The sequence below is a fragment of the Canis lupus genome, chromosome 17 (genome assembly GCF_003254725.2).
Source record: "Canis lupus dingo isolate Sandy chromosome 17, ASM325472v2, whole genome shotgun sequence".
Taxonomy (NCBI): Eukaryota; Metazoa; Chordata; class Mammalia; order Carnivora; family Canidae; genus Canis; species Canis lupus.
In genome coordinates this window covers 39,679,467-39,706,682 of record NC_064259.1, presented here as the reverse complement: position 1 = coordinate 39,706,682, position 27,216 = coordinate 39,679,467, and the positions used below count along the sequence as shown (strand labels likewise).

At 52.3% G+C, this 27,216-nt stretch overlaps 1 protein-coding gene and 1 long non-coding RNA gene across 6 annotated transcripts; one reads left to right on the top strand and one right to left on the bottom strand.

The window, feature by feature from the left end:
- The first annotated feature begins 1,434 nt into the window (after positions 1 to 1,434).
- On the top strand, positions 1,435 to 8,789 carry SH2D6 (SH2 domain containing 6). Of its 4 annotated transcripts, none has more exons than XM_025453785.3 (16): positions 1,443 to 1,507; positions 1,638 to 1,663; positions 2,048 to 2,082; positions 2,471 to 2,553; positions 2,638 to 2,794; positions 3,362 to 3,420; positions 4,071 to 4,137; positions 5,060 to 5,082; positions 5,540 to 5,600; positions 5,978 to 6,056; positions 6,197 to 6,227; positions 6,354 to 6,378; positions 6,824 to 6,879; positions 7,144 to 7,227; positions 7,397 to 7,555; positions 8,187 to 8,789. In XM_025453785.3, the coding sequence occupies exons 1-16, from the start codon at positions 1,505 to 1,507 to the stop codon at positions 8,301 to 8,303; spliced, it is 1,065 nt and encodes a 354-aa protein (XP_025309570.1). In that variant the 5' UTR covers positions 1,443 to 1,504; the 3' UTR covers positions 8,304 to 8,789. The 4 variants fall into 4 exon arrangements, with proteins under 4 accessions (XP_025309573.1, XP_025309570.1, XP_025309571.1 ...); XM_035700739.2 differs by having other exon boundaries at positions 1,450 to 1,507; positions 2,483 to 2,553; XM_025453788.3 differs by lacking the exon at positions 7,397 to 7,555 and having other exon boundaries at positions 1,435 to 1,507.
- Positions 8,790 to 10,277: 1,488 nt separating this feature from the next.
- LOC125752869 (uncharacterized) lies at positions 10,278 to 15,212 on the bottom strand. Of its 2 annotated transcripts, XR_007403379.1 has the most exons (4): positions 14,977 to 15,212; positions 14,792 to 14,901; positions 14,434 to 14,602; positions 10,278 to 11,507 (listed from the first exon to the last, which is right to left on the bottom strand). It is a non-coding gene; the product is annotated as an uncharacterized LOC125752869 (long non-coding RNA). The 2 variants fall into 2 exon arrangements; XR_007403378.1 differs by lacking the exon at positions 14,977 to 15,212 and having other exon boundaries at positions 14,792 to 14,966.
- Positions 15,213 to 27,216: the final 12,004 nt, after the last annotated feature.

The window sequence follows — 27,216 nt, the reverse complement described above, 5'->3', positions numbered from 1 at the left end:
CATCCCAGGACCGTGGGATCATGACCTGAGTCTGAGACAGCCACCTAACTGACTGAGCCACCCAACTGCCCCATCAATCCTTGGTTTAAACAAAGTCAGACACCAGGCCTTTTTTTTTTTTTTTTTTTTTTTTACCCCCAAACTTCTCAGATATTACAGAACACCTGGAAGTCATGGATGGGCTCCTTATGGAGGTCATGTTTACTGCTGTGTCTAATTCCATCACAGGAGAGAAGAGTAAGGACTCAACACTAGATGAGATACAGGATCGTCCACTGGTCAGTGCACAGGCTCTGGGATGGGCACACCTTGGGTTGAACCCCACCTCTAATACTTACTAATTGTCTGCCCTTGGGAAAGTCATTCAATTCCTCAAAGCCTCTAACCTCTGGACTGAATTGTGCCCATCCTCCACTCATATGAAGCTCTAATCCCCAGTGTGACTGGATTTGAAAACAGGATCTTTAGGGAGGTAATTAAGGTTAAATGAGGTCATAAAGGTGGAGCCCTGATTCAATAAGACTGGTATTCTTTTAAGAAGAATACCAGAGAGTGTCTCTCTCCATTTATGCACAGAGCATAGGCCATGTGAGGATACAGCAAGAAGCTGACTGTCTGCAAGCCAGGAAGAGACTTTTCCCCAGAAACTCACCCTGATGGCATACTGATCTTGGGCTTCTAGCCTCCAGAACAGTGAGAAAATAAATTTCTGTTGTTCAAGCCATCCCATCCTGTGGTATTCTGTGACGGTAGCCTAATCTAATACACTTAGTTCTCTCATCTGAAAAGCAAGGATAAAACTGGCATTTGCATCATGAGGCTATTGTGAGAATCCAGCAGGAAATACACATACTTCCTTCTTTGTTTTTTCTACAACATCTTCAGCACCTGGAACAGTGCCTGGCATATAGAGGATGTTCGATAAATATTTACTCAATGAATAAATACATCAAAAGGAAAAAAGGAACCTGTCGAACTAAATACATATGCATATTTCCGAGCTTTTCACTAACTTCTATTTCTTTGATCATCGTTCACCAGGGAAAGATAGCAAGCATAAAGCATTTAAGAAAAGTGCAAGGAGAATCTCTCATTTTCAACTAGATTTGCCCATTAATGTCATGTGTTCTGTGAGTTGGGAAAGGACAGGCTGGCTGATCCTGGGGTGAATTGGAGTCCCTGGAGGAGGAAGCATTGATCAGAGAGCTGCAGGAAGCCTCTGAGCACTGGCCCAGCCTTGTGGGCCTGAGGCCCTGGAGCAGAGGGGAGAGCTCTTCCTTCAGTGGATCAGAGGGGCTGGAGACTGGGACCACAGCTGTGGAAGGCAGTGTGGGGGAGGTTACAGGAACCTCCTGGGGCAACTTGGTCTGAGGTTAGAGGCCACAGCAGACCCATCTTCCTGGTGCTTGTGAGATGCAAATGATGAGAATAATAGGGCCTCTGTCCCTAGGCTATTTGTGGTAGAGCCTAGGCTCACAGGAATCATAGCTCCTTCAGCTTGGTCATGGTGAGAGTTGGTTCTGGGGCAGCCCGGGGTGCACAGACCTGCCCACCCTTGGGGGCCCGGGACTCTTCCCAGGGAGAGGTATCCTATCTGCATTGACTACCCCTTAATGCCCCTTCCTGATTCTTTCCAGGACAAGCTCAGGGGAAGCAAGCTCCGGTGAGTACTCAGGCTCCTCTCTTTCCTCTGCCTCCTCTCTTGTCTACCTACCTCACTGCCCCTCTCCTGGGTACACCCCTACTGGCCCAGTGAGACCTTCACATACCTCTGCTCCACTGGGAGCACTAGTGCTCCCCCACTACCAGTTTTGTTAGGACACCAACTCCTCCAGCTGTGTACCCACCAGGTACTAGCTCTGCCTCCAGACTGTTCTTCCTGCTGCCCTGGTCCCAGGTGACTGCCACACAACTCCCCCGAGCAGGGGTGGGGGTGGGGGGTGCCATTCACATAGTCGTGGATGTGGATGTCCTGGGAGTTGTGTAGTGTCTGGCTGACACAAACTCTAAGGCCTCTTGCACAGAGTTGACTAGAGTCTGGTTGCAGGTTGGGGCCACCCCTTCCACCCCCCAGATGTGCAGGTAAGTGATAGTGGGCAAGAGGGGCCCAGAAGAATGGGGTCCCCTGCACATAAAGTCTCCTCCATGTGGCTCTGGACCTCTCCTGTCCATCAGAGCCCAGATACTGCTAAGTCACCAGGGCCTAGCTCTTCCACCTGTCTTGCTCAGAATTTGCGGTGCACGTGGTGGGATGGTCTGTCATAGGTGGAACAGGCCCTTAGCTGGGAGGCCCCTTTGTTTTCAAAATGCCTACCTCACTGGCCCTGCTACAGTGCTGGAAAAATAATTCCTTTGAGTTGGATGAAGCAGTGAGGCCCACTGTAAAAGTGCAGATGGTTTTTCATACTGGGGAAAGTGAGTACGTCACTGGGGGCTGGAGGGCGCTGGAAGGGGAGGCCAGTCTCATCAGTCCCCTGTCCAGATTCCCCACCTTGGAACAAAGACGCCCCCATCCCCTCTCCTCTGCCTGCGCCAGGGACCTGGAGATGTGAGGTAAGTGCTGCTGCTTGAGCCTAGGGTGGAGGGAGGCAGGCCACGTGGCTACCACTGTGCCTGCCCCTCTCCTATTCCTTCCAGAAAGCTCAGGAGGAGGAGGAGGAGGAGGAGGAGGAGGAGGAAGAGGAGGAGGAGGAGGAGGAGGAAGATAAATATGAGCTGCCCCCCTGTGAGGCTCTGCCGTTCAGTTTTGCTCCTGCCCACCTTCCTGGCACCAAGGAGGACTCTTTGTACTTGGGTGAGGCCTGGGGAGGTGAAGCAGGGAGCTGACTGGTGAGGCAGGACAGAGGATCCCCGCAAGGAAAGAGGGCGCAGGCCTTGCCTCTTCTCCCTTTGTCTGTACTGGGGCGGCAAGGGGAGGCCTCAGCTGTCAGCTGTGGAAGCTTCTGGGCTGGGCAGAGAGAGAGAGAGAGAGAGAGAGATGAAGGAGAGGCAGAGGGAGGAGGGAGAAAGGCAGGAGGAAAAGAGGGAAGGGGAGAGGGGCACTGTCACCAAGGCAACAGTGGGAAAGCAGGAGGCCCCACAGGGTCCCTGGGGCCTCCTCTGAGATCGCTCACTTCTTCAAGCAAGGGCAGGGATGCCAGGAGAGCCTGGCTGCTGCTAGCATCCCACCCCCAGGGCTCCTCCGCTAGGCCAGGTGGGGGCAGGAGCACTGGCCTGCTCCAGTTGCCATGGAGACGGGGCTGTGGGGAAGCCAGTGAGGGGAAGTGGGGGAGGAGGAAACAGGCTAGGTGGGGGGGAGGGGGGAGATTGGAACCTATGTGGGAGGAATCCACCGACCCATGATTCTTGGGGCCTTTTCCAGATCACCCTGGCCCCCTGGGCCTGTGCAAGTCACCGCCACCGAAGTCCCAGGCCACAATGGTGAACAGCAACCCCCCCCAAGTCCCTCCTTCCCCATTCACCCCACCCAGGCCACCATTTCCCAAGGAGTAAATCGAAGAAGCATCTCATTTACAAGATTCCCCCATATCTGCAATCAAGAGGCCCCCCCCAAAATTATATGTGTCAGAAGTGGAGCCCTGTTAGCCCCTGTGGCTCCCACCTGCCTGGCTGGCCCTCCCTGCCCCCCACCCCCGCATGTCAGCATCCCCCAGGACTCACCCCTCCTCTGGAGCTGGAGAAGGCCGGACAGGCTCAGCCATGGCTCCCTGGAGCCTGGGGACCCCTCCCTAGAGAGTGAAGAAATCCCTCACTGTGCTGCCATCAGTGCCAGCTCGAAAGGCCTGCTGTGCTGAGAAAAGCTTACGGTCTCGGAAGTTACCACTTTCATCATAGATTTTATTGGAATAAAAAGAAAAACAGGCAGAGATTCACAACAAAGGAAGAGCTGAAGAAGAGAGGCAACGAGTCACCTCTGTCCATTAGCTCTTTGCTGTCGTGGTTTCAGGCGACACAGATAAATACAACTCGCTGCACCCCAGCCCGCCATCCTCGCCCTTCCCCTGCCTCAGTTCCCCTCCCTACCCCCACCGCCAACCCTGTCCTCCTTCTCCGCCCCCTTGTGCCCACAGCTGAAGGCAGCACAGAGTCTGTGGGAGGCGAGGAAGCAGGGACAGCCCTTCCCCTTCGGGAAGCAAGGTGAGAAGGATGTCCTGCCTCTTTCAGAGGCCTGCTCTGTCTCCCCCCTGAAGTGAGGAATCCTGGCCCCCTCCGGGTAGACTTGAGCTCAGGTTACTTGGTTTTCCACTTTGCCTGGTCCCTGCACTGCCCCCCACCCCCTGTGGGTCCTCATTTTTACCTGCTGAGTCCCCATGCTCGCTAAGGCAGGCAGTTCAGGGGGAGACTGAGGACAGGAGCCCAGAAATGCTTTGCCTAAGATCACAAAGAAGCAGAGTCCCCGAATCCCAGCTCCTCTTCTGCGTCTGCTGCCATCCCAGTGCCAGGCAAGGGGCGCTCCGGGATGAGGAGATCTGAAGGGCAGCCTTGCCCGCCTGGAGGACCCTCACTATTGAAGCCCATCTGAGTGTCATCCCCAAGCAAAGAGGCCCTTTGGCCACGAGTCTCGGTTTCCATCATGTCATGATTGCTATCACTGTCCAGGGACTGCCTGTGCAGAGGGCCCTGAGGCCTGTGAACCCAGAACCCTGGGATGTCGGGATAGTGAGGGGCCTCAGCCAGCATGTTTTCGTCTGAAAATGGCCCAGGAAGGACAATCTCTCTCTAAGGTCAAACAGCTAACCTGAGGCACTTTCACGTTTACTGTGCTCAGTGGTTGGTAAACCTTCATGACCTCGAGGGTGGTTTTGATTTTTGAAACAGCCCGAAGTCGTTTGGAGCAAGCCTGGCAAATCATTCAGGAAGTCAAGCTGAGCAACACCCCGGGGGTTGTGAGAAGTAGGGGGGTGGTCGGAGCTCAGGGTGGCTTTCTCCTGGAGCTTCAAAGCTGGCTCTGAGGATCCTCTCAGACAAGTCCCGAGGACACTCCACTCTTCCAGCCTGAGTTTCATTGAATTCCTTTCTCCCTGTGCTTATGACTGGTGGTTTCTCCTTTTCCTTCCAGAGCTGGCTGCACCTGCCAGAGTGGTGAGTGGCCCCTCCATCCCCATTCACCCTCTAGGGTTCTGGCTAGGAAGTTGGCAGTATTAGGGTAGGGGGCCTGGGAGGGCCAGGAAATATCCATGAAACCAAGGAAAAAGGCTCAGAGCAGAGTCAGTAGCTTCCTGTTTGCCCGAGGCCCCTGACAGGGTGTAAGCCAGCTGTCCTGTGCCGCCCAGTGCTCCTGGGGAAGGAGTTTGCCCAGAGCTCCTCCTGGACACCCACATTCTAGGAGAGCCAGGGCCCACAGGCACCTCTGAAGGGGAAGCTGCCTCTGGGTGCTCCTTCCCAGACAAAGGAGTAACTTCAATCATTCTAGCTAGCTCTCAGAAAAAGGTCCACCTTGTGAGGGGGGTGGGAGTTGTCCCCCCACATCCCACCTCCCCTCCCCACACACACCGGTGATGGCTTCATCCTCCCTCCTACTCACTGGTCAAACCCTTAGGTGCCAGGTCTTCCAAAGAAATCTGATGAGGATCTCTACCTGGAGTGTGAGCCCAGTCCAGGTGAACACCTCCCTCAATCCCAGATCCCTCCTGCCCTGAGGCCCTCGGCTGCTCAAAACAGGACACATTCTGGCTCTACCTTCTTCTCTTGGCTTCTCTCACTACTCCACCAATACACATTTGCCTTCAGACACCCTTTAGCCTTTGGTCCAGGTTGACCGCCACTGTGCACAGTAGGGGGGACCACTTAAAGCAAGGGCTGCATGGGGCTTCCCAGCTGTTCTGGCAGGACAGCACTCCTTCTGGTTAGAAGGACTCCCCGAGAGCCCAGGCTGCTGAGAAGCAGCAGGCCCTGCAGGCATCTGCACCCCTCCCTGGTCAGCATGGATGGCCCTGCCTGGTGCGCGGCCCAGCCCAGCCTGCCCTCACTGTTTTAGTCCTGGCCCTGACTCAGGCTCCGAGCTCCCAAGTCCTGATGCCGCCAATCTCACTGCCAAGGATATCAGCGGTGCCCAAGTGAGTGCCCACCAGGGTGTGTGTGTGTGTGTGTGTGTGTGTGGCTTTCCCAGCTCTGACCCTGTGATCTCTGGGTTCACTGGGCTCTTTCTCTTAAAGGAGGTAAAATCTGAGCTCTCTTTCCCAACTTGCCCCCACAGGCCCACTGTAGCCCCCCAGGAAGCTCGGAATGTAAGAGGCTAGCAGCCAGGGGAGAAGTGACCTGGGGTGGGGGGTAGGAGGCTCAGGGAGGGAACAGGGGCCCAGGGTTGGGCCTACGGGACCGAGTCTCTTCTGACCAGCCTTCCTATGTCCCAGGGAGCCGCGAATGGCACCTCTAAAGGTAAGTACAGGCATCTTGAGCATGGACTCCAGGCCGTCCTGGCAGCCTGCCCTGGCCACAGCCCTGTAGGCCACAGACTCCCCCTACCCCCAGCCCTTCATTCTCCACTTTGCTGTGGGATTCCTTGCAGCTCTGACTTCAGCTGAGAGCAGGCCTGAGGGGATCCCACTGGGCAATTTTAGGGTCCACACCAAAGTAGGAAACTCCCAGCCTGTACCTCAAGATCATCCCCCACCTGGAGGTCACATGTGACCTAGCTAGTAGGTCCCATCAGAGCCCGAGACCTGGAGAGAAGGGGTAAAGCGCTAGGCCCTGCTCTGGGCTTCAGGGCCTACCTGCATCACCCTCTAACCTCTCCCCCCTTTGCAGCTGGGCCCAAAGCCTTCTTTGCCTAATCCCACCCCACCCCCCCAGCCTCCGCTCTGTAATCTGCTTCTTCTGGCAGGAAGGAGATCCTCTCTTTCCTCTAGAGCACCCACCTGGAGCACCCCAGCTGCTGAGGTGAGGAGGGGCAGGGAGAGGGCTGGGAGGAGGCCTACAGGGAACCCTCTTGTGCTGGAGTCCACCATTGGCTAGGAACACATGAGCGTGTGTGTGCAGCACCATGCTGGGCACCAGGCACAGCCGCATCTTTGTTCTGCTTGCGCAGACCCAGTCTGGGGAAGGCAGATGTGACCACAAATAACTGCCGCCCAGGGTTCTGTGTTCCCCAGCCCCCCTCCAGTGCCCTGGCACGTCTCTGAATGGCTGTGTGTGTATGTTCAGGACGGCAGCCTGCTGGGTCAGCCCTGGTACTCAGGAACCCGTGACCGCCATGCTGTTGAGAGTGCCCTGCTCCGATTCCGAAAGGTGGGCAACTGCAGCACCCCCCAGGCCTCTTCGGAAACCGTTTTGCTCAGGGGCTCCAGCTGACTGAGCAGCTGGAGTGGGGAGGGCAGTGGGATGTGCTGGCCATTGTGGGTCAGGGCTGCAGGGATACAGTTGGGAATGAGGTCAATGGATGGGGTCTCCTCCACAGGATGGGGCCTACACGGTGCGCCCCAGCTCGGAGCCTCAGGGCTCCCAGCCCCTTACCTTGGCAGTGCTTCTGCATGGCCGGGTTTTCAACATTCCCATCCGTCGGCTGGATGGCGGGAGCCACTATGCCCTGGGTCGGGAGGGCAGGAACCATGAGGAGGTAGGTGCTGGAGGAGGATGGAGACTAGCAGCCAAGAGGGCACAGCAGAGCTGGGTGCTGGGTCCAGCCAGGTGCATTTCCCCAGGAGAAAAATCACATTTTGCATTTTTTTTTCTTGACTGGGTAGAAATGACAGAGCCCAGTGACTTAAATTCCTTCCCCGAGGTCTGTTCTCCTGCAGGGGAGACACTCCCTCTGCAGGGCTCAGTTTGCCCAGGAATAGGCAGGGGTGGTGGTGGGGGGTGTGGTTGGGGGTGTGGTTGGGGGGGGGCCAGGCATTTGTGCCTGCCATGAACCCAGTTAGGAGGAGAGCAGGGCCCAGTCTGTCTGTGCCAAAGACTCGACTTTGTGCCTGATACTTGCTGAGGTGACCATGCTGGAGGACCCGGGCAGACACAGAGCCCTAGAGTTATTTCTACCAGGCCTCGGAAATAGAAGCCTGGCTAACAGCACGCCCTCACTTGCAGTTGCAAGAAAGTTGCATGAGGCCTGGAATGGGGCACAAAATGGCAATGGAACTTCCAAATATCAGCAAGCCCCCTCCCCAGAGTCCCACAGTTCCTTCAGGAAGTTGCCCCCAGCCTGAAACTCTGGGAGGGGGGAGCTCAATGATGTCCTCTGTCCTGTCCAGCTGTTCCCCTCTGTGGCTGCCATGGTCCAGCACTACTCACAGCACCCCCTGCCTCTTGTGGACAGACACAGCGGCAGCCGGCAGCTCACCTGCCTGCTCTTCCCCACCACGCCCTGATGCCCCAGCAGATTATACACACCCACCTCTGCCCCCATAGTCTGCGCTTTGCCCTCGCCACCTTGGGCTGTCTCCCCCTCACTGCTCCCAGGTCTCCACCCCTCCAAGCCTTCCCCTTCCCTTGCCCCAGTCCCTGCAGGCCTGGATGAGAGGCTTTGGTAACGGTTACCCAGAAGCAGAACCCCTGAGCCCCCCACCCCATATTCACTGCCCCTCCCTGCTGTATCTCCAAGGCTAGGAAGCTGGGGTCAGGCAAGGCCCCCACTCCCAGGCCCCACTCATGGCTGTGTAGCCCCGTTTACTAGGGCCTCCCAAGCTGCTCTGGATAAGGGCCTCCTCCAGGAAGCTGAGCCTCAGGAGGCCAGCCAGGGGTACTGCTTGGACACAAAGTGAACCCTTTCACATTCTCTTGTGGGCTTAGCACAGGGCTGGCATTTTGGGTTGCAATGTACACACTCGGCTTTCAATAAATGCTTGTTGAATGAATTCTTGAATCTGCTGAGCGAGGCAGAGATGGCCTTCCTGAAGCTCCGAAATCCTTAGGTGTCCCAGGGTACAGACTGGGTCTGGGAGTGATGGAGCCGTGGGGGCCAGGCCAGGGCGGGAAGGGCCAGCCCCATTTCTGTCCCTGATTGGGTGGAGGCCAGCCTGGGGCGGCAGGGTTTTGTTTTATTTTGTTTGTGGGGGGTCGGGGTGGGGGATGGGTGGGAAAGGCTTGGCGCTGCCTCCACCGCCCCACTCAATGGTAAGAACGGACTTAAAATTAAGTACTTGCCCCCCACCCATTTGCCGTATCGTGGTGCCCCGCGGAGGGGTGAGCCAGGTCTTGCCCACGTGGTGTTGTCTAGCGTAGGGGAGACAGGCGGACCCAGGCGGCAGCTGGGGGTTGGACACGCCAGTCCTAAGATGAAAAGCTACAGAGGGCCCAAGGGTGGAGCTCAGGGAAGACAAGAGGCCAGGGAGCAGAGCTGCCGGCGGGCCGCGGCGACGAAGGTCCAGGCCGCCTCGGGGCGCCTGGGGGTCCGAGGTCCGCGGGGGGGGCGCGGGGAGGGGCGCGCGGAGGGGGCGCGCGGAGGGGGCGCGCGGGGAGGGGGGCGGGGGCGTCCCCAGGCCCTGGCGCGGCGCCCGGAACACCCCGTGCCGGAAGCGCCATGTGACCGTGACTGCGCAGAAGCCCCGAGCGAGCGCCGCCAGACAAAGGGCGTCTCTGCGCCCGCGGGGCGCTCGGGCTGGCCCGGGGGGCCGGACCCCCTGCCTCCAGCCCTCCCCCCGGCCCCGCCTCCCGCCTCCCGCCTCCCGCCTCCCGCCGGCCGCGGGCTCTGGGAAGCAGGGAGCCGCGGAGGGTGCGGAGGCCCCGACGGGAGCGCGCGCGCCGTGGGGTGCAAGCGCGACGCGGGGCCAGGCCGGGCGCAGGGGCGTTGGCGCGGTGCCGGGCGCTGCCGGCCCTGACACTACCGTCCCCCTAATTTCCTAAGAAGAGCGGAGATCCTGGTCCCCCCGCAATTGTCCTAGGGGAGGAGGCTTCGGGGAGGCGAGCTCCGGACGCTGCAGGGCCTGACGGGCCCCGCCGAGCGCCCTCTCCCAGCCCAGCGCCCGGGAATTGGGGTCCATGCCTGCCACGTCCACGTCCCAGCAGGGGTGCAGTTTCGGGCCAGGCCACGGGGAGAAGAGCAGCGTGGGCAGGTGGCACCGGGCCAGGCCAGCGCGGGCAGAGCCGTGTGACGTGGAGAGGGGCTGAGCCGTGGGGGCTCTGGCCGGGGCGGCGGGCAGGGAGGGGCGAGCCCAGGCGGCCTCCCTCCGCCCCCAGGTGGGCGTGGCCTGGCCCCGCACGCTTGCCCCAGCCTGACCCAGGCCAGGACTCACTCGGGGACTGGAGGGCGTGGAGAGCCCAGCCTTTGTGTTGGCCTCCGGGTACAGTCTTGGTCTCTCATCTCCCACCAGAGTTTCAGCTTTGACTTCTCCTTGAGCCTTCTACCCCAGGGCCCACTTTTCCTAGCCCTGAATTTGTGTAGCCCCAAAGCCGGCTGGCCTGCGAGGGGAGCAGAGGCCACAGCTCAGAGATCTTAGTGGCAGAACACTCTGCTTGGTCCCCGCTGGAGGGCTATCTCTAAGGAACTGGCCTCAGTCCTTCCCTCCCTGGGAAAAAGAGAGGAAGAGCGGTCCAGGCAGTGGGAACAGCCTGTGGTAAGGGCCTCTGAGGGCCTAAAAGGCTTGATCTAGAGAGCCACTCAGTTTAGTCTAGTCACATTTAGATGTCCTCTGTTCCAGGAAGCCTTCCCAGATCCCCAAACCTGGACACCCCAAACTTGGGACACCTTCTAGCAACTGTCTTTTCACTCCTAAGAAGGGACCAAGCTACTACTGCCCGCTATTGTGTATTCAGGAATACAGTAGGTGCCAAATATTTGTCAAAAGAGTCACTGCATAAAAAAAGAAAAAGAAAAAGAAAAAAGTTATGGAATAAGTCAGATCTACCCTGGATTCCTCTAAAGCTGTTAACATTCCTTGATCAGAGCTTTCTTTGTAAGAGAAAAGTCCAACTTAGAAATTTATGTGATGACAGGAACATTCTATATCTTCATTGTCCAGTATAGTAGCCACTAGCACAAGAGGTTATTGAGCCCTTGAAATGTGACTAGTGTAATTGAGGAACTGAATTTTTCATTACAATTGAATTTAATTAAATTAAAGTCACCACATATGGTTTGTTGCCATCCTACTGTTCCAAGTCTTTTGCACTCCCAAGGATGAGGGGTAGTGGTAAAAGAGAAATCTGGAGAAGTTGGGGGGGGGGGCACTACATCCAGAGCAGCCTGGGAAGCTGCTCCATAATGAGTGTGGGCAAAGGGGAGCCATTGAGGCTCAGAGCAGGGGTAAGTGCAGGAAGAAACATATTTTAGGAGGGTCTCTCTAGCTGCAATGTGCTAGTGGGTTGGAGAGACAGCACAGAGACAGGGAGAACAATTAGAGGCTGCAGATATTTCCATGATTTAGGTGAGAGATGACCTCCTTTGATTTTTTGCCATGCCAGTGTCCCTCCAAACACCCCAGCCTCATTTCCTCTCACCTAACAGGCCAGACTCCAGAAAACTCCAGGCAGGGTCACACACAGTTGGGGGATCAAGTCTGGAAGAAATGCCATTTGGTGAAGAAGCCCATGTATTGCCACAAGTGGTTTGCCTGTCTCCATTTGCCAAGAAGGGCCTGTAGGATGCAGAGCAGAGGAAGTATGCAGCCGGGAAATACGTGAAAGTTGTGGCTACACACCCTGGCAAGACCAACCTGCTGGGGCTCAGAGTGTGCTCTCTGCAACCATCCCGCACACTTTCAGCTTTGGTTTCTAAAGCAAACAGCCTGACCTCGGGCAAAAACATGGGCTCTGGAGTCTGAAGGACCCACATTTGAATCTGGCTCAGTTTACTCACTGCCTGTGTGTCCTTAAAGTCTGTCTGTCTGTCTCTCTCTCTCTCTTTTTTTTTTTTTTACAAGATTCTTTATTTAAATTCAGTTTAGTTAACATATACTCTATCCTTAGTTTCCAGGGTAGAATTTAATGATTTGTCAGTTGCATGTGATACACAGTGCATCAATTACATCAAGTGCCCTACTTAATGCCCATCACCCAGTTACTCCATCCCCCACCCACCTCCCTTCCAGCAACTCTCTTTACTTCTAAAATGGGGCTAATGATACTTACTTCTTAGGGTTATTGTCAGAATGGGAAATGATTTATGTAACATACTTAGCCTAATGTGGAACCTGACATAGAGTGGAGCCAAATGATTGGTACCTAATGATAATCCTATAAATAGGCCAAGCTTGGTTTTGGTCCCACCTCCATGCTCCTTTTGCAGGGGCTCTTTCTGCCTTCAGTCTCCCCAACACACACAGACATGCATGCATGGGTGTGTACTCAATCTTTACATACTGTAGGTACTGTGATTATTGTCTTGTCTGCCCACCTGGCTTTTCCATCCCCCTCCTCCTGGTGACACCATCCACCTCCCCCGACCACAGGACCAGGCATGTGACCTAGGTCTTGCTAGGGCCAAAGCAGGCCCAATCAAAGCCTTCTCTGAGATGGATATATTGATGTTAAGAGAGAAGCCATCTCTCCAAGCCTGAGTTGGCCACCTTTCCCATCACATGGACAGAGCCTATCTGCAAAAGTTAGGCAAAGATAAGGAGCAAGAATCTTGGAGACACTGGGTCTTGCCCCAAGGCCACAGATTTTGCTATAGTGCCTTTCCCATCTTATGAGCTAGAAATTTTGTTTTTGGTTTAAGCTAGTGGGAGTATGCCTTCCGATATTTGTAAAGAAGACTCCTGCCCACCACAGGTACTTGTGTGTTTGAAGTTTGGCGGGGGCATCAGGGATTTTTCTGAAGCACAGAGCAGTTAGTGGTAGAACCAGAGTTTAAACTTGTCTTTCTGGCTCTAGATCTACTATAAACTACACTACATCCCACACATCAATCACAACTATTTACTTATTTACTGAGTGCATATTATGTGCCAAGCCCTGAACTAGCATCCTGTTCCCCCTCCACACCTACTTTAGGACTCCCCTCCACTTACACTCTCAATCTCTAAGGACCTGCAAATCAGAGGATGTAAGAAACAGCTCTTTCCACCAGGATAGGGGAAATACAAATTATACTTTCTTTTAGGTCACTTTCTTGTACTGGGCCTCATTTTTATTTTTATTTTTTTATTTTTTCTTTTCTTTTTTTTTTTAAAGATCTTATTTATTCATGAGAGACACATAGAGAAAGGCAGAGACACAGGCAGAGGGAGAAGTAGGCTCCATGCAGGGAGCCAGATGTGGGACTCGATCCCAGAACCCTGGGATCATGCTCTGAACCAAAGGCAGATGCTCAACCGCTTAGCCACCAGTCGTCCCCGCCCCCCCCCCTTTTTTAAAGATTTTATTTATTTATTCATGAGAGACACAGAGAGAGAGAGAGAGAGGCAGAGACACAGGCAGAGGGAGAAGCAGGCTCCATTCAGGGAGCCTGACGTGGGACTCGATCCCGGGTCACCAGGATCACACCCTGGGCTGCAGGCGGCGCTAAACCGCTGTGCCACCAGGGCTGCCCTGGGCCTCATTTTTAAAATGGAATAGGAGGGGCAGGGTACTTGGCTTAGGTAACTTCTAAGGGCCTTTCCAACCTCCATAACCCAAGTTCTTCAGGGCCTGGGGCTCATTGCATGCTGCCTGGAACTTTGTCTCTCATAGCCTGGCCTGCTTCCCCCAGCGCTCTCTGCTTCTGACCTCATCCCCTGCAGCCCACCCTGCTCAGCCCTATGTGGTTTGCCCTCTCGGGCTGAGCTGGCCTTCTGTGCTCCTTGCAGAGAAGTGCCCCCTTCACAGTGCACTTGAGAGTAAATGAAAACCCAGGAGATACAGCTTATAAAAGGCAAACGTAGGTTTGGAATAGCCTAATGTTTGCCCTGAGATAATGAGTGGATCAGCCCAGGCTCCATAAAAGCCTGGAAGTTAAGGCAGAAGGTCAGAGACCAGGAGCAAAATCTCAAGAACAAACACCAAGGCAGGGTCTGCATGGGGGGTATGGGGAGAATATTGAAAGAAAAAGTTCTAGCAAAAGAATGCTATCATGGACTCCTACAGCTCTGGAGCCATCTTGTCCTGTCTCCTCCTGTTGCAGATGAGGAAATTAAGGCCCAAGGAAGAAAGAGGAGTCTGTGACTGGGGGAGTGGGGTCCATTTTCTTCTCTAGCACCACCTCCACTAGGGGTAAGGCCTAGAGATGGAGAAGAAGTGAGGGAGACTTGGAAACTGAGTCCAGGAGAGGCCAGAAGTGCTAGGTTAGGGATGACTCAGGCTCCCCATGAGCCATGAGCCCTTGTGTCCCTGCCCCCTCACCTGCCCTCTCTGCTCTGGCCCTCTGGGCTTTCCTTTCCTTTGCCCACTGCCCTCAGCTCAGCTCTCAGGACATCACAGATAGTCGCCCCAATGGGTTTGCAGCAGGAGGAGGCTGATAAGAGTTCACTGGCCAGAGAGTGAGGAGGGCTGATAGGTGCCCTCCAGAGTGCTCAAAAACTCTGCACGCCCCTTTGAGAAGCTCCAGGAAGAGGGGAGATGAAGAGGAGCTGGCTTTGCACTTACATTTAAAATAGACTCCCCGGGATCCCTGGGTGGCGCAGCGGTTTGGCTCCTGCCTTTGGCCCAGGGCGCGATCCTGGAGACCCGGGATCGAATCCCACGTTGGGCTCCCGGTGCATGGAGCCTGCTTCTCCCTCTGCCTGTGTCTCTGCCTCTCTCTCTCACTGTGTGCCTATCATAAAAATAAATAATAAAAAAAAATTTAAAAAAATAAAAAATAAAAATAAAATAAAATAGACTCCTCTCCCCGACGAATATGCACTTCTGTATCCCAAAAGGATCCAGGGAGAGAGGAGGTGCCAGGTAATTCTCATGGATTCCATAAATCCCAAACACTGGGGAGAAAATCCCCTCCACGAACCTCCTGTCACATCCAGCCTTGAGGTGAATCATTAATAAGTCAAGTGTGATGAAAGGCCACATTAGAAGTCTCCGTGATACACATCCTGTCCACATCTGTAGCACCTGATGCTGTTGGTAGAAGGTAATTTTTAAAGTTGAGGTCAGGAGCCAGAGAGAAACCAGCTCCAAAGTCCCCGAATTTACCTGGGAGACACCACTAACTTTAGGAAGGTTTCCAGCAAGGAGACCTTGGCCAGGCCGGATGACCTCCCAAGGTCCTCAGCTGTGCCTGTCCTTGATCACATACACCATATGCTGCCCGGAAAGCTGGGAGTTGGGGCAGCTGGCTGACCTGGAAACAGCCCAAGGAGAGCGCCAGGACTGCCGGCTCCTCCTGGCCAATCTCTCCTGAGAGCAAGAGGCAAGGCCAGGAGGCTCCTGGGAGCCTCCTGCCCAATTCCCAGGGCCTGGCAGCCAGCTCTGCAGCTGATGCAAGGCCAGAGGTGGGTGAGCTCAGCCAGTCTCTGGTATGGGGAGCTTCTTGTACCCCTGCATGCTCTGGAAAACATAACCATTCATTCCCCATTGCCTTAGCCCTCCTAGGTCTCTATCTCCATTCCTTCTGGAAACAGATCCTCAGGAAAGGATCTGGGAACAGGTGCTGCTGGGAGCCAGCGTAGCACTGGGTATTTCTGAGTCATCCCAGCTCCCCCACACCTGCAGCCTGTGAACAGAGCAGGGACCCAGAGCTCTGCTTCCAGGGACTTGTTCAGGGAGGTTCTGGGCACCCCTTAACCCTCAGGCTGGGGATAATAACATGATGTGTACTAACAGAACATGGATGATGTGTGCCACCTTTTACAAAGTGCTTTCATGAATTAACTCATGCTCCAAGGGAGATACCAGGAGGCAGGGAAGCCCCAGAGGAAGCAGCTAAAGCCAGAAAGGGTAAAGGGGCAGAACCAGAAGTCATGCCCATAAGGTTTCCTGCATCCTCAGTTTGCCTTCGTGACAGTGACAGGCTTGCTTGTCACTGGGACCCAGGTGAAACAGAGGAACTTTTCGCAGGGGCCCTGGGGACCAGGTGGAGGAGGCTAGCAGAACGAGTTGTGGATTTGGGGTGGAGGTACACTGGGAGCCGAGCCTGTCTGGGAAGACCTGGAGACATTCTGGGAGCACAGAGATGGGGGGGGAGAAGGACACTCGGAGGCCTGAAGTGGCAGCTCCTGTGTGTCAGTTCCTCCTTCAGACAAAGGCTCATGGGGTATGACACCCTCAGGCTGCCACCAGCTGGGTCGGGGTTGGTGTCTGGGGTTGAAGCCAGCTTCAGGACTGTCACAGCTTGGGACCAGTGACAGTGGCCCTGCTGGCCTCCCTGTCGATGCCAGGGCTGAATGAGGCCTTCCTTGTCATCTGCCCCATCCTACTTGGGTCTGCCCTTTGCCCTCAGCTGTGCCTGAGCCTCTCTGGGGGCCTGTGCACTCATCAGGGTGGCTGTGCACTCATCTGGGTGGCCTTGCGCACCCTCCCAGCACCGCTTGTTGCTGATGCAACCTTCGAGCCCCGTGAGCTCAGGCCGGCCAGGCCCGCGGGCAGGTGAGCACACAGTGCTCTGCACCGGACAGTACGGCCTGGGCCAACTGCGCCCGCCCACCCTCGCTGACAGGCCTGGCAGAAAGCGCTGTGCTGGAGCTGGAGGCGAAGGGAAAGGCAGGCGTGCCTTTCTCATCAGGACTCCGAGAACACGCCGGCTCCAGGGGCCACCCCAGGACCGCCAGCAGGGCGGTGTGAGCCCTTTGGTCTACTCTCCCAGCAATCCCCGACCGCTCACCCTTAGAGAAGGTGTCTCTAAGGGAGAGCAGTCCGGGCAAAGCCAGCTCCTGCCCCTGTCCTAACCTCAAACCAGCTCCTGGAACCACTTTTAGGTTGGAATTATATTTATTTTTTATGAGATAGTCTAATCCCATGGTATTACATTTATTTTTTTTAATTTTTTTAAATTTATTTATGATAGTCACAGAGAGAGAGAGAGAGAGAGAGGGGCAGAAACACAGGCAGAGGGAGAAGCAGGCTCCATGCACCGGGAGCCCGATGTGGGATTCGATCCCAGGTCTCCAGGATCGTGCCCTGGGCCAAAGGCAGGCGCCAAACCGCTGCACCACCCAGGGATCCCCCCCATGGTATTACATTTAAAAGGCATAAGAGTACAACACAGAGAAAGACAGGATCCCTCCCATATATTTGCTTAGCTGCCCTGCTCTCCTCCCCAGAGAAAAGCAGGGTTACCAGTTTCTTATGTATCTTTTCGGAGACAGGCTAGATTAACCATGGGATTTTTGATTATCAGAGCTGGCATAGCGAGGTCACATCTTGCTTAGCTTTTCTGCTTGGGATGAGGAAGGATAAACTCCCCTGCTTTGACCACTCCCTGAGAATGGCCAGGAAGCCACCAGAGATTAACTTCCCGCAGCAGGCCCACGTTCCAGTTCTCTCCCCTTCACCACCCTCCTCCACCTGTTACTTCGCTGGATGCCCGAGGCAAGAGCGAAGAACAAATGAAGAACAAATGGCGTTGGCCTCCTTTCTCAGACAGCGAGCTGACGAGCCAGGATGTGAAGGAGACTCGAGGACTCAAACTTCAACCTGGGGCACCCTGGTTTTCCCATACCATGACTCCACTTCCCTAATATCCTCCCTTCGCCTTCTACATGACCTTGAGTTCTTGTTGACTATGAACGTTGCAAGAGCAGGGTTGGGGATCGCCTTCTGGTACTGCCTCCAGGCGGGACTCTAAGGGGGGGTGGGGGGGGGTGGGCAGCAGCCCCACAGAAGCGGTAAACAATGCTCGCCAGACCCAATGAGAGAAGCAGGGGGTGTGCTGTTCTTCCGGGGGCCTCCCAAGGCCCTGAGTTTGCTACCTGGACACACGCACATGCCCAACCACCAGACTCACTGACCCACAGGCCTGTGCATTCTTAGTTGTTGTCTTGCATAGTTGGCTCAGCTAATGCTGAGGAGGCCAAGGCCGTGGGTTGGCACCTCAGGGGTAGAATCATCCTGTGGTGAGACATTCTGTTCCTTGCCCATGAACTATATAGAGTGTTGCAAATTACAACTGGGTGACAAAAAGAGATTTTCCCCTCCTTGAAATGCAAAGTACACAGTTGTCCAGCTGAAGTGGTGGCCTCCCTTGTGATCCCCTTCTCCTCTCTGTTCTTCCCCACCCCACCCCCACCTCTGTGAGCCTCAGGGTTTCTCTGGGGCGAGCCCTGGTGCACCCTCCTGTTCCGTCCTGTGTGTAAAGGTGTGCTTCAGTAAAGCAGATCTCTTTGAAGGTTACAATGTGCCCAGAGTGATTAGGCTCTGAGGAAACAGGGTCATAAGAAGGGACAGTGGCTTTGAAAAGTATGAGCTGTGCCTGTTTAGTGATGCAGCAGGAACAAGAGGGAGACTTTATTTCTTTAGAGAACAGAAAGTATCTGCCGTGGCTGCTGTGTGAATTCAGTCTCCATGCTGCCGTGGGAGTGAGGACACTAGTGGGGTAAGGGGCCCCTAGAAGGGAGGCCTGTGACCATGACCAGAGGATCAGAGGCTGTGCTGCTGGGGGGCCAGAACAGGCGGCAGTTGGGGGCTACAATCAGAAAGGGAGAGACCTGAGTGTGGAAAAGGGTGAGGGAATGGCAAATCTAAGATGCAACTGGTCAGAGATCACAGAAGGAAGCTGGAAGCTCCACCAGATGCCAGAGATCCAATGTACTCACAGAAGAACTTGTCTGTTCCAACAACATGGCTCCTCTGCCCACTTCCTCATTCTGCTCAAGGTGTCACCATCGTGATGACCAGAGCACCTGGTCTGGGTCCAGGACTTCACCTAACTCTCACCAGCCTCCCCTGAGACCAAAACTCTCTTGTGGGATCTCAGGCCCCCATCTGCTTTCCAAGGATTCCAAATGCAGCCTCCTCTCAAGCCCTGCTCTGCCCTGCCCCCACTGCCTTGTTCTCTCTGGATTTCCATCACAGGTGGCTGTGTGGGGTCAGGATAAACATAATTCGGAGAGCAGAATTACTGTTGCATTAAATTGGTTGGAATTGGTTTGTTGAACCATTGACCATTGAAAATGGTGGCCTTTCTTTAATATAGCCATAATAGATAGCATTCCTCTAGAAAAATTGTTGATAAAGTAATGATAGTATCACCCACATAGAGCCTGAAGTCAGCCCACCAATACTAGCAACAACAGCACAACGGTTCATGGTTAGTGAACACAATCTCACCTGGCCTCTGGGCCTTCACTCCTTCCAGGTTCCCCTTTATTTTATGGGCTCCTCCTTCTCTATATATTTTTCTGATTCCTTGTCATCTTCCTGATATCTAACATTGGAGGGCCCCAGGACTCTGTCATTCTTTTTGCTCTGTCCCTGTTCACATTAGATGACCTTATCCAGGGTCAGGGAAGGAGGTCCATGTCTGTGCTGACAGCAACTATGTTTACATCTCCAGCCTTAGCCTGTCCCCTAAACTCCCAGCTTGAGTACCCAACTGTCTACTCAATGCCTTGACCTGGACATCTAATAGACATGGCCAACACACTATCCAAAATCAAAAATTTATTGGGCCCCTCAGCCTGCTCCTTCCACAGCCTTCCTGTGGTGGAAACTCTGGCCATTGACCTTCTTCTTTCTTCTTTCTTCTTTCTTCTTTTTTTTTTTTTGTAATGCAAGTGCCTGACTTAAGCTCAGAGGGCTAAGGTATCACTTCCAAGAGGCATCCACTTTACATTGCCAGCTACAGGACTAGACCAAGAACCAGGCCACTCCCTGGACTGAGGCTCCTTTGTTTTACAGATTTTGGTTGGCTTTGATAACTGATCATTTGGGTCCCTTGCTTTTTCTTTTCTTGTGCTTTAAATTCTCACTCTTATGTTTTAAATTCACCGACACAGAGTGAGTCTGTGAAAGCCTAGGCCTCCGCCCTTCACCCCAGGCCTACATGTGCATTCTCTTTCCCTTTCTCTCTCTCTTCCTGTGATCTCACTCTGTGACCCCAAGCATGCTATGTAATTTCCAGGTCCTGTAAGTAATAAACCCTCGTTAAAAAAAAAAAAAAAAAATTTCCTGACAGTTACTGCTGAAAGGTGTGTTGCAATCATTATAAGAACTACAGGGCCAGTCCCATCATGGCATTGCTTACTGAGAGGCTGAAACAGGCACGTGACACTTCCCAATCTCAGTAAATAGCTGCATGGCACCTTCATTCTTCCAGTGCTCAGACCAGACTTGGTTCAAGGACTCTTCCTTGATGTTTCTTTTACTCACACTCCACAGTCAGTATATCAGCAAATCCCGTTGCCTCTGCCTTCAAGATACCTCCACCACTGCTCCTCTTGCTACACTATTCTTAGCCACAGAAGTCTTGACCATGGCCTACCTGGCTCTGCATCCTCTGGCCCACCACCTCTCCCGGCCTTCATCTCCTGCCACTCCCCCTCCTTGGCTCCTGCCATACTGGGTTTGTGGCTGCTCCTCAGACCTGCAGCCCACTCCTGCCTGGAGGCCTTGGCACTGCTTGCTGTCCTGGGTTGAAATTCTCTCCCCCGGCACTCACAGAGCTGGCCCTCTCATTTCTTTGGATGTCTGCTTAGATGTCACCTCCTCAGTGAGACCTCCCTAAACTACTATCCTATTTAAGATAGCAAACCCCTCCACACTCCAACCTCTAGACCCTTTATATTCTCTTCATAGCACTTAATCACGACCTGGGATATCATATATGTGTTTGTGTACGTGTGTGCACATATAAGCATAAGATATTACATCTTTCTTGGTTGTTTATTATCTGCCTCTCCCTCTAGAAACTCCATGAGGGTGGAGACTTTGTATGAATTGGGTATAGCAAGACTGCAGTATCCAGAATCGTTCTTGGCACATAGTTCCATAGTTATTAAAGTTGTTGAATGAATCATCAGACTTAGCTAAATTCGTTCCCCAAGGCCATACAACTAGCATATGTAGAAACTCAGAGGGTTAACTAACTTGCCCAGGGTTATAGAGTGAGGTGCAGAGCTGAGATTCAAATCCAGATCTGAATTAACTACTGTGCTTTCTACCTCCCCATCCTGCCGATGCCACCTACCTGGGCCCACCCAACTGTGGCCTTCCTGAACGGTAGCCTGCCCTTCAGCCTCTTTCTCACTGGAATCCATGCTCTAGAAAACATAATAGTTTATGTTTTTTGTTTAATTATAGCATAGCACAGGCTTCTCCTAGAAAATAGGAGAATATATTTTTTTAAGTAGGAAGAAAAAGATGACCAACTGCCTAGAACCCAGAGACTACCATGGTCACTCTATCACTCTCTTATTCCAGTCTTTTCTGTGACATTTGCTCATGATAAGGATCATCATTATAATCTGGGCCACAAATCCTTGGTTCTAATCCCAACAAAAGAGGAGCAAAGGCATATAATGGACATAGAAAAACAAGCAGGCTTTGGCTAGAGGACACAAGGACAGGAGGTCTCCCCAAGGTGGGGGTAGACAGGCAGGAATGGACAAGAAGGATCTGTGGGAGGGGAGGTGGAGCTGATGGGGATGGCTGTCTCAGCTGGAACGCTGGGGAAAGTAAGAGGCACGGTCAAGTGGGAGGAAGGGATGGGGAGCTGAGAACAGTAGCTGAGGCTGTGGAATTTGAACTCAACAAAGGAAGCCTCCAAAGATTCCTGCGTGAGGGGTGGAGATAAGAGAAGTAGGGAGACATTGCAAGATAAATGGTTCTTATCAGAGATAACTCACACAAAGACTACTGAACTGAATGTGAAGGTCATAAGAAGGGGAGGAGTCAGAGATCACTGCCAAGGTGAGTGGCAGAGCCAGTGAGTGTCAAGACTCAGAAAGAGGGAAGGGAGCCTGTGGACTCAGTTCTGGTTGTTAAGAATGGGTGGAGAGCAGTTCTACAAGCTGCAATGTCATAAACAGATGTTCCCCTGAGAAGAGGAGACGGGTGAGGGGAACAAAGGGTAGAGAAGTAGGCACCAGGACGTTCTCCAGCCCAGACCCTGTGACGATGCTGCCCGGTGGACTGGACCTGCTCTCACTTGCCTGGTCTGGAGGGCCCACCACACCTGGGGCCTACTGGCCTCCTCCTGCCTTCTTTGTGCCTCCACTCAGGAAGGCCCTCCACTGCCAATGGACCAGCGTCTTCTACACTTAGCTTGCCTCCACGTGCTGGGTCATAGTCCTCCCTGGCGGGCTCCCAGGTCTTATTCCTCAAACACACCCTCAGCTCCCAGTCCTCCTTGCTATATTTGCCTAGAGCCACAGCAGCAGGCACCCAGCAGAAGTTCCACAAATACCCCTTGTCTTGACTTCCCTTTCTCTTCTCTCCTCATTCAATCCTTGGCTCTGTCAGCTTCACCCCACCAATGGCCAGAGGTCAAGCTTGACTCTGAGTTGCAGGTTTAACCTGGGGTCTTTGTGTCCACCACTGTTGATTGGGGCCAACTTAGCCCTGTAAGTTTCCTTCCTAGGACACATTCCCCCCAATAACTACCCAGGCCAGCTTTTTTTTTTTTTTTTTTTAAAGATTTTATTTATTCATTAGAGGTACACAGAGAGAGAGGCAGAGATGCAGGCTGAGGGAGAAGTAGGCTCCCTGCAAGGAGCCCAATGTGGGACTCGATCCCAGACCCTGGGATCACGCCCTGAGCTGAAGGCAGCCACTCAACCGCTGAGCCACCTAGGCATCCCCCAGGCCAGCTTTAATGTACCTGTGAATCACGCAGGGTTCTGGTTCGGATGCAGAGGCTGGTTTGGTGGTCTGGGGAGAGTGCAAGATCCTGTGTTTCCACCAACTCTCAGGTGATACTGATGGACTACACATGGAGGAACGAGGACCTGGGTGACTTTGGGTAGTCACTTTAATCCCTCTGGACCCAATATTCTCATCTGCCAAATAGGGTTCTGACCACTTCACAGGGTCAGATGAGTTAGTGTTTGTGAAAATAATATAAAAACCAAAGTCATGGAATGAATGTCAGCTGTCCCCATCTATCTCATGTGTTGTTGCCAGGATGAATGTGATAAAATACACAACGTGCCTTAGCAGGTGTGCAATAGATGTTAGCTGCTCCCTCTCCAGAGGCTGCGGGGTTGGTTTTTTTTTTTTTTTTTAAGATTTTATTTATTTATTCATGAGAGACATAGAAAGAGAGAGGCAGAGACACAGGCAGAGGGAGAAGCAGGCTCCATGCAGGGAGCCCGACGTGGGACTCGATCCTGGGACTCCAGGATCACACCCTGGGCCGAAGGCAGGTGCTAAACCGCTGAGCCACCCAGGGATCCCCAGAGGCTGCGGGGTTGTATGCATAATGATCTCCTGGGTAGAGATATGTTTCTCAAAGTCAAGGCAATTAAAGAGCCACTCTGGGCTGGGGTGAGGTAGGAGGGTGGAAAAGAGGGAAGGTGTTAAGGGGACAGAGTTCCTTGGGGCCTGGCCACAACATAGCTAAGAAAGCAGAGGCCTCATTTTCCCAAGGGGGATCCACTGCCACCCCACAAAGCAAACTCTGTCCCTAGAAGCCAGTCAAAGTGCCCATGCTGAGTCCTACAAGCCCAAACCAGCTCAGCTCCCAGGTCTGCTCTGGCTCATGACTTCAATTCTTATACTTGCCCTGCCTGTCTGACCCCTCCTAGCCTGGGAATCTGGCATTGACCTTGACCACATCTCCTTATCTCATCCCATCACCCCATTGCTCCTGTTACACACTGGTTTTGCTGTTGGTGACAGATTTCCAGACTGACGCCAGCCTATCCCAGGCGGGGTCCCATTATGCCCAATCTGCCTGGCAGGTTATACACCCACACCAATCTCACAGCCATTTACAATGGGATGAAAGCCATTACCAGCAGTGGGTGACTGTGCGTGGTGATGAGCTGGGTCCCTGTGCCAAGGGAGAGGTGAGAGCTGAAAATCATTCCGGGCTTCAGGTCTGGGAGGTAGAATGATGAGGTCAGTTTGGAGCATTGAGCTTTGGGGCCAGCGTTGGTCAGGCAGCAAAGTGGACCTTTCCCTTCGGCAGGTGGAAGCATGGGACTGGAGTTACCAGATAAGGCATGCCGAAGTGGACGCTTAGAGACACCCATGAAATTGCTGAATCTGTGTAGAGATGAAAGAGAAGACTGAGGATCAGACATTGGGGAGCATGGCTGTCCACCCATAAAGCCCAAATCAATTCTGAGGACTGGGTCAGTCTGACCAGGCCTCTCAAACAGACTGTGTTCCCTCTCAGGCTCCAAATGGCTTCCTTCTGAGTCCAATCATGGAGGTGGGTATTGGGGGGCTGGCAGGAAGGCAAGCAGGCTCTGGTCTCCCTTCTTTAACAGGTCTCAATGTAGAGTCTTTTTAAAAAACATTTTATTTATTTATTCATGAGAGAGAGAGAGAGAGGCAGAGACACAGGCAGAGGGAGAAGTAGGCTCCATGCAGGGAGCCCGATGTGGGACTCGATCCCAAGTCTCGAGGATCACACCCTGGGCTGAAGGCAGCGCTAAACCTCTGAGCCACCCGGGCTGCCCTCAAATGTGGAGTCTTGATGTTATTTCCCAATAGGATGATATATACACTCACAGAAGAACCGGGAGAGAAATGACAAAAAAGACACAGTGTGGCGTAGTGACTGGCCTTCCTACGTGTAATGCACAAGGGACTCCTATTTCTTTAAAATTCTGTGAAAAGTACAATTATATTTTATTGTATCTTTTCTGTGAAAGTATTATTTACAGGTGAACATTAAAATAGACCATGATGTGGTAATCCTAGCAGGTATTTTTCACTGTTTCAGAAAGGAGACCCCTAGATGAGAAGGGGGCAGGACCTTTGCTTCTGCTTCTAACCCAAATGGCCCAGAAGTCCAGCTCCTATGGTCTTTAGAGATTTCACTGTCCAGTCCAAGTTACCAGCTGATGTGATCAGCAACCTTGGCAGTCAATCTGTCCTGGAGTTTGGATTCACCTAGACTCAAAATATATATTTTTTAAATTTTATTTATTTATTCATGAGAAACACACACACAGAGAGGCAGAGACATAGGCAGAGGGAGAAACAGGCTCCATGCAGACAGCCCAATGTGGGACTCGATCCTGTGACCGCGGGATCACACCCTGAGTCAAAGGTAGACTCTCAACCACTGATCCACCCAGGCGTCCCTCAAAATATTTTGTTTAACCCCATTTTCCACCTCAGGCTTAAATGAACTTTTACAAAAAATAAGATGAAATAAAATTACTTTTTTTTAAAAGATTTATTTATTTATGATAGACATAGAAAGAGAGAGAGAGAGAGAGGCAGAGACACAGGCAGAGGGAGAAGCAGGCTCCATGCCAGGAGCCCGACGTGGGACTCAATCCCGGGACTCCAGGATCGCGCCCTGGGCCAAAGGCAGGCGCCAAACCACTGAGCCACCCAGGGATCCCATGAAATAAAATTACTAAAAAAAAGCTTCCCTTTTAGATTTGGCTTTCTGACTCTGTGCTTGTGTTCTGTTTCAACACTTTCATACTTCTGCTCCTTGGTAAGGAAAGCACACTTGGTCCCGTCCCAGACACATTGAGCAGACAGGGAACCACCAAAGGCCCTGCTGACATGTTTGTTCATTTGAGACAACTTCATAGGAAAGTGAGGTCTCTCCTCTCGATGTCAGTCTGGGTACACACCACACACACATTTGGTGCTTTCCTAATCTTCTTGGTATAAAGATAAACAATTCTATTATCAGGGGTTCAGGACAGCCTACTTTTGTCAGAGGTGGTGTCGTAGGACAGCCTGCTATGGTATGTCAGACTCTGGGGCATTCTAAATGCCTCTAGACGCTGTCTCCAGAAAAATTTTTAAAAGTTTTAGTTGTGGTAAAATACATGTAACATAAAATTTACCATCTCAGCCATTTAAAAAAAATTATTTATTTATTCACGAGAGACACAGAGGGAGAAACAGACTCCCATCAGGGAGCCAGATATGGGACTCGATCCCAGGACCCCAGGATCATGCCCTGAGCCAAAGATAGATGCTCAACCAGTGAGCCACCCACGTGCCCCCATCTTAGCCATTTATAAGTGTATGATTGAGTAATGTTAAGTATAGCCACATTGTCGTGTAACCAGTTTCTAGAATTGTTTTCATTTTGCAAAATTGAAATGCTGTATTCATTAAATAACAACTCCTCATTTTCCCCTCACACCCCCAGCTCCTGGCAACCACCATTCAACTCTCTGTCTCTGTGAATTTGGTGAGTCTAGGGACCTCATATAATTGGAATCATGCATTGTCTTTTTGTGACTGACTTGTTTCACTTAGCATAAGGTCTTCAAGTTTCAACCATGTTGTGGCATGTGTCAGAATGCCCCTCCTTTTAAAAGCTGAACAATATTTCATCGCATGAATGTATACACCTTATTTTGTTTATCCACTTATCTATCGATGGACACAGAGGTTGTTTCCACCTTTCATCCTTTATAAATAATTCTGCTATGAACATAGGTGTATGAATATCTCTTCAAGACTCTGTTTTCAATTCTTTTGGATATATACCCAGAGGTGGATCATATAATATAATATGATCATATATATTGATTATATAATACTTTCCCTCAGGCAAATAGAAGTGTGGGACTTGAGTTACCAGTCTGCAGCCACCAAATCATATAATAATTCTATTTTTAATATTTTGAGAAACCATGACACTGCTCTCCATGGTGGCTGCGCCATTTCACATTCCCACCAATAGTGTACAAAGGTTCCAATTTCTCCATACTCTTGCCACATTTATTTTCTGTTTTTGTTTTGTTTTGAACTTTTAAAAAAGATTCTATTTATTTGACAGAAAGAGAGAGCACAAGCAGGGGGAGTGGGAGGCAGAGGGAGAGGGAGACACAGGCTTCCCGCAGAGCAGGGAGCTGGATGTAGGCCTCGATCCCAGGACTCTGGCTTAACCAACTGAGCCACCCAGGCATTCTTTCTGTTTCTATGGCAGCCACCCTCATGGATGTGAGGTGGTACCTCACTGTGATTTTGATTTAATTTCCCTAATGATTACTGATACTGAAATATTGAACATCTTTTCGTGTGTTTATTGGCCATTTGTGTATCTTCTTTGGAAAAACATCTATTCAAGTCCTTCACCCACTTTTTAATGGAGTCATTCATTTTACTTTTTGTTGTCAAATCCTAGTTCTTTAAGATCTTAATTCCTTAATACGTTTTGCACATATTTTTTCCCATTTCATAGTTTGCCTTTTCAGTCTGTGGTGTCCTCTGATCACAGAAAATTTCATTTTGATGTAGTCTAATTTATATATTTTTACTGATGTTCATGCATTCAGTGTCACATGTAAGGAAATCATTACCAAATCCAATGTCATTAAGCCTTTACCCTGTGTTTACTTCGAAGAG

Excerpts from the sequence above, each read along its gene's own strand:
- SH2D6 (XM_025453785.3), top strand. Across the intron at positions 2,795-3,361 it reads GGAGGACTCTTTGTACTTGG|ATCACCCTGGCCCCCTGGGC; the intron begins GTGAGGCCTGGG and ends GGCCTTTTCCAG. Across the intron at positions 6,057-6,196 it reads AGGATATCAGCGGTGCCCAA|GCCCACTGTAGCCCCCCAGG; the intron begins GTGAGTGCCCAC and ends TTGCCCCCACAG.